Raw genomic sequence first — 17,875 nt, 5'->3', positions numbered from 1 at the left:
GTTCGACATGCTTATAACGTTTTTTGCACGATTGATACCATTATAAATTATAAAATTAAACATTTTCGTCATATTGACTAGTTTCATTCATTTTATCAAGATAGATACTTTGGTTGTTAGGTAGTAACTAGGGTGCATAACAACAATGGAGAATTGAGTTTTTATTTAGTTGTCAATAATTTTAAGTACAATTTTGATTATTATAAATTAAAATATGAACGAAAGTGAATTTGAAGAAATTGAACGGGCTTGGGAAGAAGGGTGTTCCGCAATTATTCCCGAAAAATCCAAAATCCGTTATCAAAATACCTACCAAAGTTTTAAAAAATGGTGCGAAGGCAAGAATTTAAGAATCGAAGAAAAGACTCTATTGGCATATTTCGTTCAAAGACATATGCAGTTGAAAGCTCCTGGAAGCCTCTGGGCAGAATATTCAATGATTAAATCCACAGTTTTTCTTTATGATGGCATTGATATTTCCAAGTTTTCAACTTTGATCGCGTATTTGAAGAGAAAAAATATTGGATACTACTAATGTATGCGATTCTGCAGGAGTTTGTGTTAGAAGTGAAACCACAGCCCAAACAAGTGGGATTTCATTAAATAATTTAACAAATTGTACCATAAGTTTCAATATTAATAAATAATTCGTTAGTTTTCTTTATTCTTTCAAAAAATAAATTAAAATTAAGAGATTTTTTAACTCGACGGTAAGTGAATTACTTACCGTCGAGTTGGATTACTTACCGTCGAGTTGCTAGTAAATGTCACTACTGACGTAAAATCTGTCACGGTAAACAGTCAAAAATGATCAATCGTGCAAAAATATTATTAATATAAAAAGTTTATCAAAGCTATTATTTCAGATATTTATAGTCCGATCCTGTACGTCCTTCACTTAAACTCATATTCTTGTCTCACCAGCTAATTCTCATTACAGCATTAACCTCTTAATCTTATTTTTGACCTTCTAATCAAGAGTTAGACACTAGAGACCCGAATTTTACGTAGTAGTTAATTAACTTAAACACACAGAGAAGACACACACACATTGTTCAAAAATTACAACAAAAATGAAAGTTTACGTATTATTTATAATATGTGCAATTACTTTGCTTCAATTTGCTGCATCTGATCGCGCATCTGACATGAAAGCCAGAATAGATCAACTTAATAGGCAGAATCAACAAGGATCCTATGGCAATCAACCGTATGTATTGTGTGTGCTATATAATAATTACAAATAATGTTTTTAATGTTTTTGAAAAATCACTACACTTTCCAATATACAAAGACATCACTAACACTAAAACACAAAATTTTCAATACTTGCACAAAAGTTATTATGTTAATGTCACTACAGCTTTTCGGCAGAGTGCAGGGCCCCCGCTACCATATTTATGTGCAAAGTGTGCAATGAACACGGGCGCCATCCTTTAAGGGCGCCAAAACCCAAGGTCAAAAATTGATAAATAATTTACAAAAAAAATAAAAATTAATTTTAAAACAAAAGTTGAGAAATTAAATATGATTATGTATAAATACACACGAAACATATTTAAATCAGGTGACATTAAGCGATATTTAAAAACGTTGTTTTTTTCTTGAAGAATGACTGACAGATCAGGCTAATAAGGATAGGTAGAGACTCCAATGATTTGTTCAATGAAATAAAAAAATCATTTTCATTACCTGATGATACTGACCCTTTAAGTATTTTACAATATATATTTGAAAACAATTTAATCTTCAACCTTCCAAACGTAAGCATTTCACTAAGAATTCTTTTGACATTACCTGTATATTTAGCTGCTGACGAGCGATCTGTTTCAAAGTTAAAAATCATTTTTATAAAAGTATAAATGTTAGACCTGTAATTGATAAATTTGCAACAGCAAAGTCTCAGAAAATATCGCTACTACAATAGCTATTTTTTATTTTTCTATTGTACCTATAGCCCACTAAATGGACGTGAAATACGGCGATACCGTGTAATTTTCAGGGTGGCCAACGAATTGCATGAAAATTTCGATGTAGGTTCTACCCTTACCCTCCACTTCAAAGTTGGACTTGTGTCGTTGGTTGCTTTTGCTCGGGGAGTGAATATTACTCCTTCTCGATGGTAAACAAATATAGGTTTAAAATAAGTCCAGAAGTGGATAAAATGACTAATTCTAAGCAACTTTTGTTCTATAGAGTTTTGTAACTGAATCAATACTTTTTGAGTTATATGCGAGTGAAATTGTTTATTTTTCAACAAAAAAATCACGTTTTAGACGATTTTTCGTAAATAACTCAAAACCTAAGTATTTTATCGAAAAATATTGTTATCAAAAATGTAGCTTATAAAAAAACGAAAAAAGTGGTGTATTCATGAAGTCTATAGACCCAATAAAAGCAAAATTTGAGCTCATGAGAAAAACGTTCGTATTCGTCAAATTCCAAATCGAATATTTCAACGTGAAATAACCAAAAAAATTAAGCACTTTTCGGGGAAAACTCATTAAAACTTATTATGACTTCTAAACTTCAGTTTTCTGCTTTATTTCAAGCACCTACCTATCGACCTACCTTCTAAAAAATAAATAAATAAACATGAACCAAAATGCCCAAGGGACGCCAAAATCCTCTTTTGCACACAGGTGCCAGCAGCCCTTACGGGGCCCTGGCAGAGTGCTTTTCACAAGTGATGTACATATTTTACTACGTGTCTGCACTTTAAAGTCTCTAACTGAACAGGTTGAGGTTTGGGGAGCTGCTTGTCCCAAGTTGGCCCTTCAAAATTATTATCTCTATCTTTATTTTTTAATTTGTTAATTTCCATAGATTCTAATAAACAAAGCTTAAGGCTTTTATTTTGAATTTGAAGAATTTGAAACGGTGATAAAAGGTGATTTGCATACGTAGACTCTTTTTTCTGTTAATGAAAGTCATTTTGTGTTCTGCTATGCGTTTGTCAAAGGTCCTGCCAATTTGAATGATGTAAGTTTTTGGACAGTCATCACCTTTCAGTTTATAATATACACCATTCTGTAATTACTTTTTCTTTAGACTCTTGTTTGTTCTGAAAGCTGATGTTATTCCTTTCTTTTTTATGTATTTGTCTATTTTGTTGGAAGTATTGAAAACAAAAGTCTTCAGTGTGGTATTCTTTTTCTTCTTCTTCTTCTTCTTCTTGTATAGATATGACTCTGTCTGTTTTTTCAATGTGCCTCTAGTAAGTTATCGTTCCATCGTTTTCGTGGTCTTACCACCGATGGTCTTCCTATGGGCGTGCATGATTTAGACGCTAAATTTAAAATTCGACGCTGAAAAATAAAATTACCTGTTTCTGCATACATGATTTGGACGCTGGGTCTAATTGAAATGTAAATGGAAAGTCAGGTAATAAAATTCTAGAGATTAAGCTTGATAAGGTTTATTTGTCACTTTGAAATAAATACGACATACATTTTACGAAATGGTATCGATCGATACAGTTAGTTTGATACTCATGTATCCTATCTCTAACGAACATAATTTTTGAAGTTATACTTCTTTACCGGCGATAGAGGGTGATTTTTTATATGTTAAAACCTATCAGCCCGGCGCATGCGCATTATAACTTTGTTCTGATTGGATGTTCAAATGACATGTCAAAAATTATCCGATATGGCAGCTGTGGTTTGGAGGTAAAGGTAAAGGTAAACAAATGTATAATATATTAGTTTTATTGTTTTGAGGACAGAAACAAAAAAGTTTATAATATTGTAGTGACTTTTAAATAGTTTTTAAAAGCAACAGGTACGTAATAATTGTTAATGTATCATGGGTATAAACCTACCTATTTGATCTGCCAAAATACATAGTATGTAATACTTTTATTTATATAATTTGATTACCATCAAAATTTCTATCAATATTCACCTAATATATTGTTTTTTACTCTATGTTTTGTTGTATTTTTTCAATTCTAAATCATTTCAATTCAAAATTAAAATAATTTGATCAATTTTCAAAATATCACAAGTTTAATCCGTTTAGTTAGTCGATCTTCGTAAATAATGACACATAGTGACCGTGGCTAAGCGGAGAAGGCGAATGAATTCCAATACCAACCGCTCTTATCAGCGCTGGTTCGAGTCCCAATAGAAACTTTCTTTTTTGTTTTTTTTTTTAATACATTTTATGATTGTAAGTATATTTATTATGTAATTGTATTTTCAGAAAATACGTATTTAGTTAAAAAAATTTTCGACAATTAATGTTCAGACATCATTTGTGGCTTGTTTAATGTGTTTGTGTGTGTTTTATTCTTTTATTATTTTAATTTTTGGCACTGTTCTAATAAAGATGTTTGAGAAGTAGTAAGTATAAATTAGTTTAATATTTAAACAAAATATATATAAAAAGTATATTAATTTCGTTTAAATCATATAATAGAAGTATAACTTCTTACGTGCGTACAAAGTACACACACATTCTTTTTTTTTTCTACTCTTTGGATCTTTAAGTCTATTACTTTCATGGACACTATTAATTTTAATGTAAGTTTCAGTTTGAAAATTTTTTAAAACATCAATAAAATGGAAAATATTTGGATGAGCATGGTAAAAATTATCATTAAAACGCGAGTGGAACGATTCACAAGCATTAGTTGTTAATTCTAAACTCTCACTCATCGTAGCCCACATCTCCGGCGGAAATGTTGCGTGATCGCCAATGTAGTTGTCCAATAAGTAGTCGGAAAACTTTTCAATTTTTGCATCCTTTGGTTGAATAGCCATAAAATCATATATGAAAGATTCTTCGACTTCTGAGGGAGGTAAAAATGGCAGCCCAAAAATATATTTCAGCCATTTAGATATTTCACTGTCTGCCAATTTATATTCCCGAATTAAGCCACAACTGCCGATATTACGATACCAAGATTGCATAAGATGAAAACGGCACCCTTTAATGTGCACATTTGGAAATTCAAAACGCGCAGCATTCTGGATAGCAATTTCAAAATCGGAGAAAATGATTTTTGGATTGAATTTCAGACCAATTACTTCACATTTGATTTTCAAAACATTAAATAGTTTTATATACGTTTGTTCCGATTTGTCGGGAAGTAAACAATAACACAATGGTATATAATGTCCGTTGATAAATACATGTATGGTAAAAACTTGCTTGAAATATTGAGCACTAAGCCCGACCGCACATCAAAGAAACATGAAACGTAAATTACGTTTCATGGAAATAAACCACTGCTAAACAAATATACGTCCGGCCATTTATGAGACTCTCCGAAAATAAAAATGTGTCATGAGCATTAATCACACTCGTTTCATTGGTAGGCGGACTTTGAGATTTGTTTAGCAGTGTTTTAGTTTCATGAAACATGTTTTTCGTTTCATGTTTCATGTTTTTCGTTTCATGTTTCTTTGGTGTGCGGCTTGGCTAACTAAATGTACCGTCCATATAAATTGTTTCACTGCCGCACAGAAAACGCATGTTAGTGTTACACGAGAAGATGATAATGTTAGAACTTGGTTCAACCGCAAATATAAAATTCTCGTCTTTAAGTGTTTTGATATTCATAATATTTACCGCAGCAATAGTTTCTTCTTTACTTTTGGGCAGTTTCGGTTGAGCCATTCGCCGTTCACTGTATATTTGATTTCGTATTAAATTAACGTCTTTAACAGTCATGTGGCTCAAGCAATCTACATTTTCTTTCAACGCACTATGTATGATTTTGGACGGCCTTTCGGTCAAATTATCCTTAGCCTTCCTTTTGGCAATGCTACGCACAATCTGTCTATTAAGCGTCTTGATATCACACTCGTGATTATGTTCTAGATTACTTCGGATCACTAACTTTTCTGGCCCTTTCGTGAATATCTTCGCTTTACACGACCGTTTTACGCACCTCGAATACCTACGTTTCTCCCGATTTTAGTACTTTATCTTGAGAAAAGTAAAACTGTTCAATTTGAGTAAAATTTTACCACGATTACTTACTAACGTTGAAATTTCCATATTCACTATAAGTTAATATTTCTGTCTAGTACATGAGTTATTGTAAATAGACACAGGTTTATGGATTACAAACAAATTACCAGTTTGTTTTTTGCGGGAAACGAAAGTAATTAGTTTCGGTAGTACCGTAAATAAATTATCAATATGTCATCAGATGTTACTATACAGAATGTCTCACCGAATAAATCCTATTCTACCTCTTACTCTACATCAGTGGAATTTAGACAACCCGTTGGATGTGCATGATTTGGACGCTAAATTTAAAAGACCCAAAGGAGGAACACCCAACCCTTCGGTCCTAACTTTACTTTCTGGCAGCGTCCAAAACACGGGTACTTTTAAGACCCTCAGGTACTTTAGCGTCGAAAACATGCCCGCCCCTTCCTATTGTGGAACCGTCTCTCGCTGTCCTGACTACCTTATTTGTTTTCATTCGGCTAATGTGGTCATTTCATTCTATTATTTTTTTTTCTTACCCAGTTATTAATGTTATACACCTTGTACCTTAGTCGTATATCTGTACTTCTAGCTCTGTCCCATAAAGTCTTACCATCGATTTTTCGAAGGGTTTTCATCTCTGCTGTTTCGAGCAATATTTTTGTCCTCTGTGTGTCGGGTCGTGTTTCTGCCGCGTATGTCATTATTGGTCTGATAACTCTTTTGTAAATTCTGCCTTTCATTTCTTTTCAGATATTTTTATTTCTCCATATTGTGTCATTCAGGCAACCTGCGGCTCTGTTTGCTCTATTCACTTGATCTTCCACTTCTGTTTCGAGCCTTCCGTAGCTAGATAGTGTGATGCCTAGGCATTTAAACTCCATCACTTGTTCTATTATTTGACCTTCCAGCTCCAATTTACATCTTATTGGATCTGCTGTTATAACCATGCATTTTGTCTTTTGTGAGGAAATGAACATGTTAAATTTTCTGGCGATTATGCTGAATTGATGCAGCATAGAATACGTTGTATCTCATCTTCACTTTGAGAGATTAGTATTGTATCGTCCGCATAGCAGATTATTTTAAGTTGTTTTTCTCCCATTTGGTATCCTTTTCTAGTTCTAACTTTTTTTATTATTTCGTCCATGAGCAGGTTGAACAATAAAGGACTTAAGGAATCCCCTGTCTTATTCCATTGCCGGCTTCAATTGGGTCAGTTAATTCATCTCCACTTTTACTTTTATTGTGTTGTTCTGGTAGATGTTTTCGATCGTTTTAATTATTCCTAGAGGTACCTCTCTCGAGTATAACATATGGATAACGTCCTTTAATGTGACCCTGTCAAATACTTTCTTAAGGTCCACGAAACATAAATTTGCCGGTTTGTTGTATTTCAACGAATTCTCTTGAACTTCCTCATTATAAATATAGCGTCAGTGCATGACCTCTCCGACCTAAAACCTTGTTGTTCTTCTGTTAATGTTATAATTTCATTCAAGTTGTTTGTTATCACTTTGGTTGTTAATTTTAATATTGTGTTTAATAAGTTAATTCCTCTTTAATTCTCCAGGTCTAATTTGTCTCCTTTTTTGAAGAGAGGTATTAGGATGCTTGATCTCCATTCTTGTGGCATTCTGTTTTGTTCTATTATTTTTTGTATCAGTTTTTTAATAGTTGTTTAGTTAGATCTTGTCCTCCGTACTTTAGGAGTTCGTTCGATATTCTGTCTTCTCCTGGAGATTTTCTATTTTTTAATTTTCTTAATGCTTCCTTTACCTCTCCCTCCTCGATGTTTATTCCTTCGTTTGTTGTAACTTCAGGTGTTGGTGGTTCATTTTTGTCGCCTTTAGCAAATAGAGATCGAAAGTAGTCTGCCCATGTTTCCTTCTGAATGTGTTTCGCTTTTATTAATTCGTTCATCTCCTTTCTTTGCTCTCTGATCATTCTCCATACTTCTTTTTGAGTTCCGTAGAAGTCGTGTTCCATCTGTTTTGAGATACTCTGCCAGTGCTCCCTTTTTATTTTCCTCACTAAAGTATTCGTTTCGTTTCTGATTCGTTTGTAGTGGTTGTATGCCTGTTGTGTTTGCTTTGTTCTGTATTGTAAAAAGGCTTTCTTTTTTTCTTCACATTTTATCTTAACTTCCTCTCTAAACCACGGGGTTTTCTTCTTTAATATGTGAGTTTTCGTTACTTTTCTCGCTCCAAGTGATTCTGTTGCAGCGCTGATTATGGCATCCTTGAGTTTTTCCCAGCTTTCCTCGATGTTATCGTTTTCTAGTATTTCATTATCAGCAATCTTCTCTGACATTATTTTTCTATATAAGTACTCCGTGGATTCCGTACTTAGTCCTTCGACTTTGATTTTTGTTTGTGTTGGTTCTGCCCTCTTGGGTGTGAAATATTTCATAATGATTCCTATGTTACATAATACTAGGCTATAGTCGCTACCTACATCTGCTGAGTTGAGGCATCTTACTTCCATTATTTTTGATGGATGTATATCTCCGTTGGTTACAACATAATCTGTCATAGATCTTTGTCCACGGGTGTTATTGAATGTATATTTGTGTTGGTCTTTGTGGTCAAAAAATGTGTTGTTTATTCTAAGTTCATTATTCGTGCAGAAGTTTATCATCAGTTCTCCATTTTCGTTTTGAACATTTTCATTGTGCTTTTGCTTAATTCCGGGTATTACTTGGTTACCTATTCGAGCGTTACAATTCCTCAGTATTATCATCTTCCCTCTAACTTGATCTACTACTTGTTGTAATTCGTCTTAAAGATTTCCCTTGTTGTTTGAGGCTTTTTATTTTCTGGGCCGTATACTCCGATGATGTTCAGGTCTTCCTTTTCCATTCTAATTTTTGTTGTGACAATTCTTTCCGATAAATATTGACACTCTTTGATGTGATTTTGGTATTTTTGATGTATTACTTACTAATGCTACACCTTCTTTGGCCCTGTTTTCTTTTGCTACTCCACTGTAGATTAGTATATATTCGCCTAATCTTGATTGTCCTTTTTCTTTCTTTTTTGTTTCCTGTAGAGCGCATATGTGTTATTGTTAAATAAAATGAGGTTTCATCAAGTAACGGTCGAATCCATCAAATAAATGACTATTTAGATGTATTTGTCTCGCATAAAATGTTATTTTCCTGTAATATCCATATATTTTTTTAAATGTTTATGACATTCATTGGCTTCACTTGTTACTTTGTTGATGTTAAGCCATTTGACAAATATTTATTTATTTTTGTAATTTATATTGAAACAAGTATATTCAAATGGGAAATAAGCCACAATTTTACCTAAAAATGATTTTATTAACGTTTCGACGCTCAAGTCGGGTGTCGTTGTCAAAATACAAAATAATACTAAATAAATAAAAATGTTGTTGCCTAGTAAAAAATTCTTCTAATAATTTATTTAATCTGACTCATTTATATCGGCAATTCAGACACGTATTATACATTTTAAAGTAGACGACTTTAAAATTATATTGCCAATATTGATGATGAGGATCCTACAACCTTCACAATAAATAATACGAGGAAAATATCAATATCATATATAAAAGAACTATCCGAGAAACTTAAAACAATAGGAAATAAATTCAACATATCAACAACATTCAAAACAACAAACACATTGAGATCTATTCTATCTAAAACTAAACCTAACAGTGAACAAGAAAGAACAAAGAATTGTATTTATAAAATACCTTGTGAATGCGAACAATTTTATATAGGTGAAACGTCAAGACCATTAGACGTTAGAGTAAATGAACATCAGTCTTATATAAAAAATAGAGAATTTGATAGATCTCAAATATGTCAACACGAATGGGATAATGAACATAGAGTTCAGTGGAGAGATTCAAGTATAGTCCTAAAAGAAGCAGATAGTAAAAAGAGAAAAATCAAAGAAGCGGCTCTAATAAATGAAACCAATTGTGTCGCAAATTCCTCGGTAGAATGCAGTAGGATGTGGTTACCCATATTAAAGGAGGAAGTCAATAGAAAGAAAATATCACAATTAGTAAATCAGTAACATATTGAGTTAGTACATATTTAGTATTTTAGTATTATTTAAAATTTAAAATATCAAGTCAGAATTTGGTATTAGTTTTGAGAGTAAACTAAATGTAAACCCAAATACTTACGATGTCGGATAGTATCACCAAGTTTTTCCTGGTTTTCCCTCGTGATTTACTATGGAATCTCTAACGCGAGAATTTCAGTGCCACCGTTGCATTTGGTTGTCTTTTTAAAGACAGATCACATGCTATGATTTTTTGTGGCGGATATTCTTAAGTTGGGATTGATTTCATGTAATCGAATGAACTATCTTTTAGTAAAGTCGTCCCAGGAACGCAACTCATCAATATTGGCAATATCATTTTAAAGTCGTCTACTTTAAAATGTATAATACGTGTCTGAATTGCCGATATAAATGAGTCAGATTAAATAAATTATTAGAAGAATTTTTTACTAGGCAACAACATTTTTGTTTATTTAGTATTATTTTGTATTTTGACAACGACACCCGACTTGGGCGTCGAAACGTTAATAAAATCATTTTTAGGTAAAATTGTGGCTTATTTCCCATTTGAATATACTTGATTATAAAAATGCCACAAGAAAATAGCTTCAGAACTATATTGAAACATGTGCACCAATTCGTACATATACGGCATTGAAATAGACTTTAAAAGAAAAACACCATATTTTTGTTACTGTTAATTTACAGATACCCATTTAGGGATCATGGAACTTACAATTTACTTTTTCTGTCATTGCACCAGACATTCAATATAAAGCCCAACATTATAAAAATAAAATAAAAATTTTATTTTTAATTCAGTTGCAATGCGAAGGCAAAACAATCTTACTTTTCAATTAGAATACGGAGCGCAGTCCAGTCCCTTGAATCGCGATTTTCGGCTCTTATTGGAGTCTTCATCGGAAGGAACATAGGCTTGTTCTCCATATCCCAATTGATCCGTACTGAGAGGTTTTCCCACCCATTCCAACTGAAGTGAAAATATTAGGCGACTAGCGTCATCTGGCAATTAAAAAACTTCATCTTCCCAACATTATACTTTCAACAACAAGTATATATTTATTTTCATTATGCTGTTGCGCGTCGAATAATATATCGGCCATAGCATTTCGGTGGCTTTAAAATAGCACTTTCGGGTTTAATGTTTGAGTTAAAAACTTTTATTCGACACCTCAAATTAATATTCTAACTATAGTCTGGGCTGATTATCGGAGAATAGGCCATTTTTGGGAAAAGTTATTTACCAGCAATATTATTGCTGGAATCGAATTATAAGATCCTATATATTAATAATATAGGTATGCAAAGTCCTCAGATAGTGTGCTACTTTTTTTATAAACAAAATGGCGCCCGAAAATCTTGTTTTTTTCAATTATTGCTCTAGAACTCCGAAGATTTTAAATTTACAACAAAAACACTCAAATAAAAATTCACCGTGATTAAATTATGCATAGAGACGTGTTTTTCCCGATCTGCTTCGACGAAAATTTTCCTCGGAAAATGCGGGCTTTCCCAACAAAATCTTTAATTTTCAAATAAAGTTTTAGATAAGTAATTATTTACCAATAATTAAATAATTTGGTGACTTAAAAGCCTTCTTGGTTTAGATTATAGTTCCAGAAGCTGGTGAAAATTAAACGAATATTTTAGCAACAATTCAATTGTTAATTAATAATTTACGGTCGCAATAATAACCAAAATAATTATGATGCACTGATCAAACTTTGAAATCTTATAAAGATGAGATGTATATTTAACATTTTGTCAACAAAATTTAAATTTTTAATTTTTTGCATTATCTTTAAATGTTTAAAAAAAAATAGTTATAAACAAATTAACGTTTCTCAGAAAGTTTTTATTATATTATAATTTTAAAAAATAGCTAAAATGCGCATTTCAAATATCTTGAAAATGAATGCTTTAAAACTTTTTTGCAACCATTTGCAAAAAAGTTATGAAACAGCAAAATAAACATACGATTACTACGGTGTTAATAATTATTTTTAATTCTTTCAAAGCGTAGAAGTGAGTTTAAAGTACAAGCTAATTATTTATAAAACAATATCGATTATCAGCTTAATGGTTATATTTTAATTAAAGATTATAAATATATTTTTTTGTAATTTACACGCGCGAAAGTAGAATAATACAGTACCGTAGCTACCCGCCCACATACACAACTCGCGCGAGTTTAAGCGTGTCAGTCGCTTCGAGTGAACATTTTATCTCCGGCTCTGTATCAAGCCTACTTTCGCGCTAAAAATTACAAAAAAAGTATTTTTCATCTTTGATTAAATTATAAACATTGCACTAATTTTTGACATTCTTTGTGAGTAATTAGATTGTACCATACACTCACTTTTAAGCTTTGAAACAATTAAAACAAATTATAAACAATGGAGATATCGTATATTTATTTTGCTGTTTCCTAACTTTTTTTCAAATGGTTGGAAAATTTTTTTAAAGCATTCATTTTCAAGACCTATGAAATACGCATTTTAAGTATTTTTTAAAATTAGAATATAATAAACAATTTCTAAGAAATGTTAATTTGTTTATAACAATTTTTTTAAACATTTAAAGATTATGCAAAAAAATGAAAAATTTATATTTTGTCGACAAAATATTAAATAGGCATCACACCTTTATAATCTTTCTAAGTTTGATCAATGCCTCATGATTATTTTGGTTGTTATTGCGACTGTAAATTTTTAATTTACAATTGAATTGTTGCTAAAATATTCGTTTCATTTTAACTGGCTTCTGAATTTATAATCTATACCAAGAAAGCTTTTATTTCACCAAGCTATATAATTATTCATAAATAATTACTGGCCCAAAAAATTTATTTGAAAATTCGAGATTTTGTTGGGAAACCCCACATTTTCCGAGGAAAATTTTCGTCGGAACAAGTCGGGATAAACATGCCTCTATGTAAAATTAAATTGGAGTGAATTTTTATTTGAGTATTTTTGGTGTAAAGTTAAAATCTTCGGAGTTATAGAGCAATAAATGAAAAAATGCGATTTGTCGGCGCCATTTTGTTTATAAAAAAAGTAGCACACTATCTGTGGACTTTGCATACCTATATTAATAATATATAAGATCTTATAATTCGATTAAAGTAATAAAATTGCTGGTAAATAACCTTTCTTTGTACTTTACTAATTAGACCAACGTATTATAACAATTTTTTTTTCAAAATTTAAAGATTATGCAAAAAAACGAAAAATTTATATTTTGTTGATAAAATATGAAACAAGCATCTCATCTTTATAATCTTTATAAGTTTGATCAATCAATGTATCATGATTATTTTGGTTATTATTGCGATCGTAAATTGTTAATTAACAATTGAATTGTTGCTAAAATATTCGTTTAATTTTCACTGGCTTCTGGAATTACAATCTATACCAAGAAATCTTTGATGTCACTAAGTTTTTTAATTATTGATTAATAATTACTTACCTAAAACTTTATTTGAAAATTATAGTTTTTGTTAGGGAAACCCGCATTTTGCGAGGAAAATTTTCGTCGGAGCAAATTGTGAAAAACCTATCTCTATGCAGAATTTAATTGCGGTGAATTTTTATTTGGGTGTTTTTGTTGTAAAGTTAAAATCTTCGGAGTTATAGAGCAATAATTGAAAAAAATACGATTTGTCGGCGCCATTTTGTTTATAAAAAAAGTAGCACACTATCTGCGGACTTTGCATACCTATATTATTAATATATAGGATCTTATAATTCGATTCCAGCAATAAAATTGCTGGTAAATAACTTTTCCATGAATTTTGCTAATTAGCCCAGAGTACTATTCTAATAACCGAGGAGTTATGTTGACGGACGTACAAACACATAAATAAATAATTTTCATAATATTTGAATGTTGTAAAATGGTTGAAAAAAAAATGGCTTAATTGACAGCATCCTGAGTACAGTCGGAAAAATGAAAGAATATCCATTTTTTTTTTTCGTTTTTTTTATGGCCTTGGTATAGCCAATTAGCCAGAGAAAAGAATATCCATGAACGATCACATAAATCACTTATTTTGTATTTGCTGTCTTTTTCTATAAATAACAAACGTTTGTTATAGAATTAGACAGCAAATACAAAATAAGTGATTGATGTGATCGTTCATGGATATTCTTTCATTTTTCAGACTGTAGATATTTTCATAAGTTGTACAGGGTTATTCACTATATTTTGCCCCCCTCTAAACTGCTTTATTTACCGAATTAGAAAAAAACTGTAAAATACAAAAGTTATGCGAATTTCAAATTATGATTTACTATGATACTGATATCTTACTAGTGACGTCATCCATTTGGGCGTGATGACGTAATCGACTATTTTTTTAAATGGAAATAAGGGTCGAGTGCTAGCTTATTTGAAAGGTTGTTCAATTCCATATTCAGTAATATAATCATTAACATGATTAATTAAACGGGGTGTCCAAAAAAATTTTTTTTATTAAATTAATTGACACAATGAGAAGAATGTATGTAATTTATTTAATTCAAAATACATTCTACTGCTTTCATAAAAAAAAAATAAAAGTTTATTGAACAAATAAACATTACTTTTCACTTAATTTCAATGTTCAAGCTGTCACCCATCTGCCTCTTGGCAGTTTTAACATTGAATTTAAGAAAAAATAAATGTTTATTTGTGCAATAAAATTTTATTTCTGTTTTCTAACAGCAGTAAAATGTATTTTAAATTAAATAAATTACATACATTCTTTAAAATAAAAATGTATACCATTTTCACCAGGAATTCACCTCTTGTTAGAGGCTCTTCAGAGAATGCATAGGTTGTTTTTCTCTAATCCAGTAAATTTTTCGACATATATTAGTCCCACACTGCAACTGACGTGAATGGATTAGGTGACTCGTCATCTGGCAATTGAAAGATAAAGTTTTTCAATCCTAATAGCAACATTAATAATATTGAAAAATATTAAAAATATTACTAAAAGATTTTTAAATTGAAAACTTATTGGTACATTTCCCTGGTGACACCTCCAAGGCTTCTACAATTTGCAAGCCAAATGGATGCTCCAGTGAAGACAAAAGGGAAGGAATTTTACACTATACAATTCACAACCCCCGTCTGCAACTTGGTAAAGTTCCAACGGAAAATGCACCTAGTTATTCCACGGAGTAATACTACTATAAAATAAAAGTGTATACTATTTTTATTCAGTTGCAATGCGAGGCAAAAAATGTCTTAATTTTTACTTAGAGTAGAGAGCGCAACCAGCACTCTTATCGACGATTTCATCTCTTGTTAGAGGCTCTTCAGAGAATGCATATGTTGCTTTTCTCTAATCCAGTAAATTTTTCGACATATTATTATATTAGCCCCACACTGCAACTGACGTGAATGGATTAGGTGACTAACGTCATCTGGCAATTGAAAGATAAGGAATTGCATAGTGTAGAATTCCTTCCCTTTTGCCTTCACTGCAGGATCCATTTTGCTTGCAAACTGTAGAAGCCTTCGAGGTGTCACCAGGGAAATGTACCAAAAAGTTTTCAATTTAATAATCTTTTAGTAATATTTTTAATATTTTTCAATATTATTAATGTTGCTATTAGGATTGAAAAACTTTATCTTTCAATTGCCAGATGACGCTAGTCACCTAATCACGATAAAAGTGCTGGTTGCGCTCTCTAATCTAAGTAAAAATTAAAACATTTTTGGCTTCGCATTGCAACTAAATAAAAATGGTATACATTTTTATTTTATAGTAGTATTACTCTGTGGAGTAACTAGGTGCACTTTCCGTTGGAACTTTACCAAGCTGCAGACGCGGGTTGTGAATTGCATAGTGTAGAATTCCTTCCCTTTTGTCTTCACTGCAGCATCCATTTGGCTTGCAAATTGTAGAAGCCTTGGAGGTGTCACCAAGGAAATGTACCAATAAGTTTTCAATTTAAAAATCTTTTAGTAATATTTTTAATATTTTTCAATATTATTAATGTTGCTATTAGGATGGAAAAACTTTATCTTAGATACATTCTTCTTTTTGTGTAAATTAATATAATTTAAAAAAATTTGGGCCCCCTGTATAATTAATCATGTTATTGTTTATATTACTAAATAGAGAATTGAATAACCTTTCAAATGAGCTAGAACTCGACCCCTATTCCCATTTAAAAAAAATAGTCGATTACGTCATCACGCCCAAATGGATGACGTCACTAGTACGATATATATGTCAAAAAATCATAATTTAAAATCGAATAACTTTTGAATTTTACATTTTTTTCTAATTCTGTAAATAAAGCAGCTTATAGAGGGTCAAAATATAGTGAATAACCCTGTACAATTCAAATTTAATTTTAACTGATTTTATTTCTACCGTCTCAATTTTATTACATTTTTAGGACTACAAATAAATATGGACAAAATGGTTCATATAATAATGGATACAATAATGGCCAACGTTATCCTAACAGTAACCAAATTGGACAGGTGAATCGCAATGCTTCCAGGGACCTGTACCCCAATCTACCACAAAATAATAACGGAAATCCCAATTGGGCAAATCCTAACTACAATCCAAATGGAGGTAGCTATGGTAATAATAATAACAATAACAATAACAGGTATCCTGCTACTGGTTACAATAACGGCCAGTCAAACCCCAATGATCCGTATAACAGAAATAATGGATATAACTCCAACCAAAACCAACCCGGATCTCAAGGATACAATTCAGGAAGCAATGGATACAACTCCGGAACTAAATATCCCTATAATCAAGGTCAAAATGGTGCAAACCAAGGATATCACAACTCTGGAAGTCCAGGATATCCTATCACTGGAAGTATGGGTTATCCCAATACTGGAAGCCAAGGCTACCCCAACACCGGAAGCCAAGGTTACCAAAACACTGGAAGCCAAGGTTACCACAACACTGGAAGTCCAGGTTACTCAAACACGGGAAGTCAAGGTTACCCCATCACTGGAAGCCAAGGTTACCCCAATACAGGTTACAATCAAGGCAATCAAGGTTATCCTAACTCATACAATTCTGGTAATCAGGGGTCCAGATATTAATTAAATACTTAATATAATACATACAGAGAAGGTTTATATTTAAAATAGGATTATTAAAAATAAATATTTATTCAAAATATATATATTTATATTAATTATACCATAGTTGTAACCTAAGGTTTTCTTCTTCATATGCTATTCCCATCAATGGAGGTTGGAAACTACATATCTCAAAGTTTCTCCCTAATATTTCTAACCATGAGAATTTCTATCTACCTATTTAATTTCTTCTAGCTATTTCACACTACATCTGCAGGAAAATGTATTTTTTTTTTCGCAGAATGAGTCTAAGTTATGCGGTCTTGTATATTTTTTATTGTTCTTAACGTCATGTTGCTCCTACTCATCCTTCTCAGTCTTCCTCGTTGGTGACCCTGATTGGTTATGGCATTCTCAGCATTTCCCGCTATATCCAAAGTTCAAACGTTTCGATCTTCTTAACTATTTGCGCTTTTAACGACCATGTTTATTATCTATATAGTACCTCAGTCTTAACGCAGTATTCAGATTTCTGTCATATAATAATAAACTGAATTTAAAGTGTCAAGAATGCCAATTCAGAGTGGATGTGGGTTGATGTGTGATGTAAACCTTTTTTATATCTAAGTTCGAATATAGACCTCCGTCTCTTACTTCCGTTTTTCTGTCCATTGAGATTTTCATCGATCTTGGACCAGCTCTCTTTAAATCATCTACCTATCTCATCTGTGATTTTCTTTTGGGTCATTTTGATCCCCCGGATCTCCAGTCCAGCACTTGTTTGGTTCATCTGTCGCCCTTCTGCCTGATGT

General features: G+C 31.8%; 1 protein-coding gene across 1 annotated transcript; it reads left to right on the top strand.

Moving 5' to 3' along the window:
* The first annotated feature begins 923 nt into the window (after positions 1-923).
* Positions 924-17,165, top strand: LOC114327013 (N66 matrix protein). The gene is made up of 2 exons (XM_028275507.2): positions 924-1,210; positions 16,409-17,165. The coding sequence occupies exons 1-2, from the start codon at positions 1,074-1,076 to the stop codon at positions 17,082-17,084; spliced, it is 813 nt and encodes a 270-aa protein (XP_028131308.1). The 5' UTR covers positions 924-1,073; the 3' UTR covers positions 17,085-17,165.
* The last annotated feature ends 710 nt before the right edge of the window (positions 17,166-17,875 follow it).

This window comes from Diabrotica virgifera, chromosome 1 (assembly GCF_917563875.1).
Source record: "Diabrotica virgifera virgifera chromosome 1, PGI_DIABVI_V3a".
In the NCBI taxonomy this organism is placed as follows: Eukaryota; Metazoa; Arthropoda; class Insecta; order Coleoptera; family Chrysomelidae; genus Diabrotica; species Diabrotica virgifera.
Note: the sequence above shows the minus strand (reverse complement) of the source record. Positions and strands in the feature narration are given on the sequence as shown.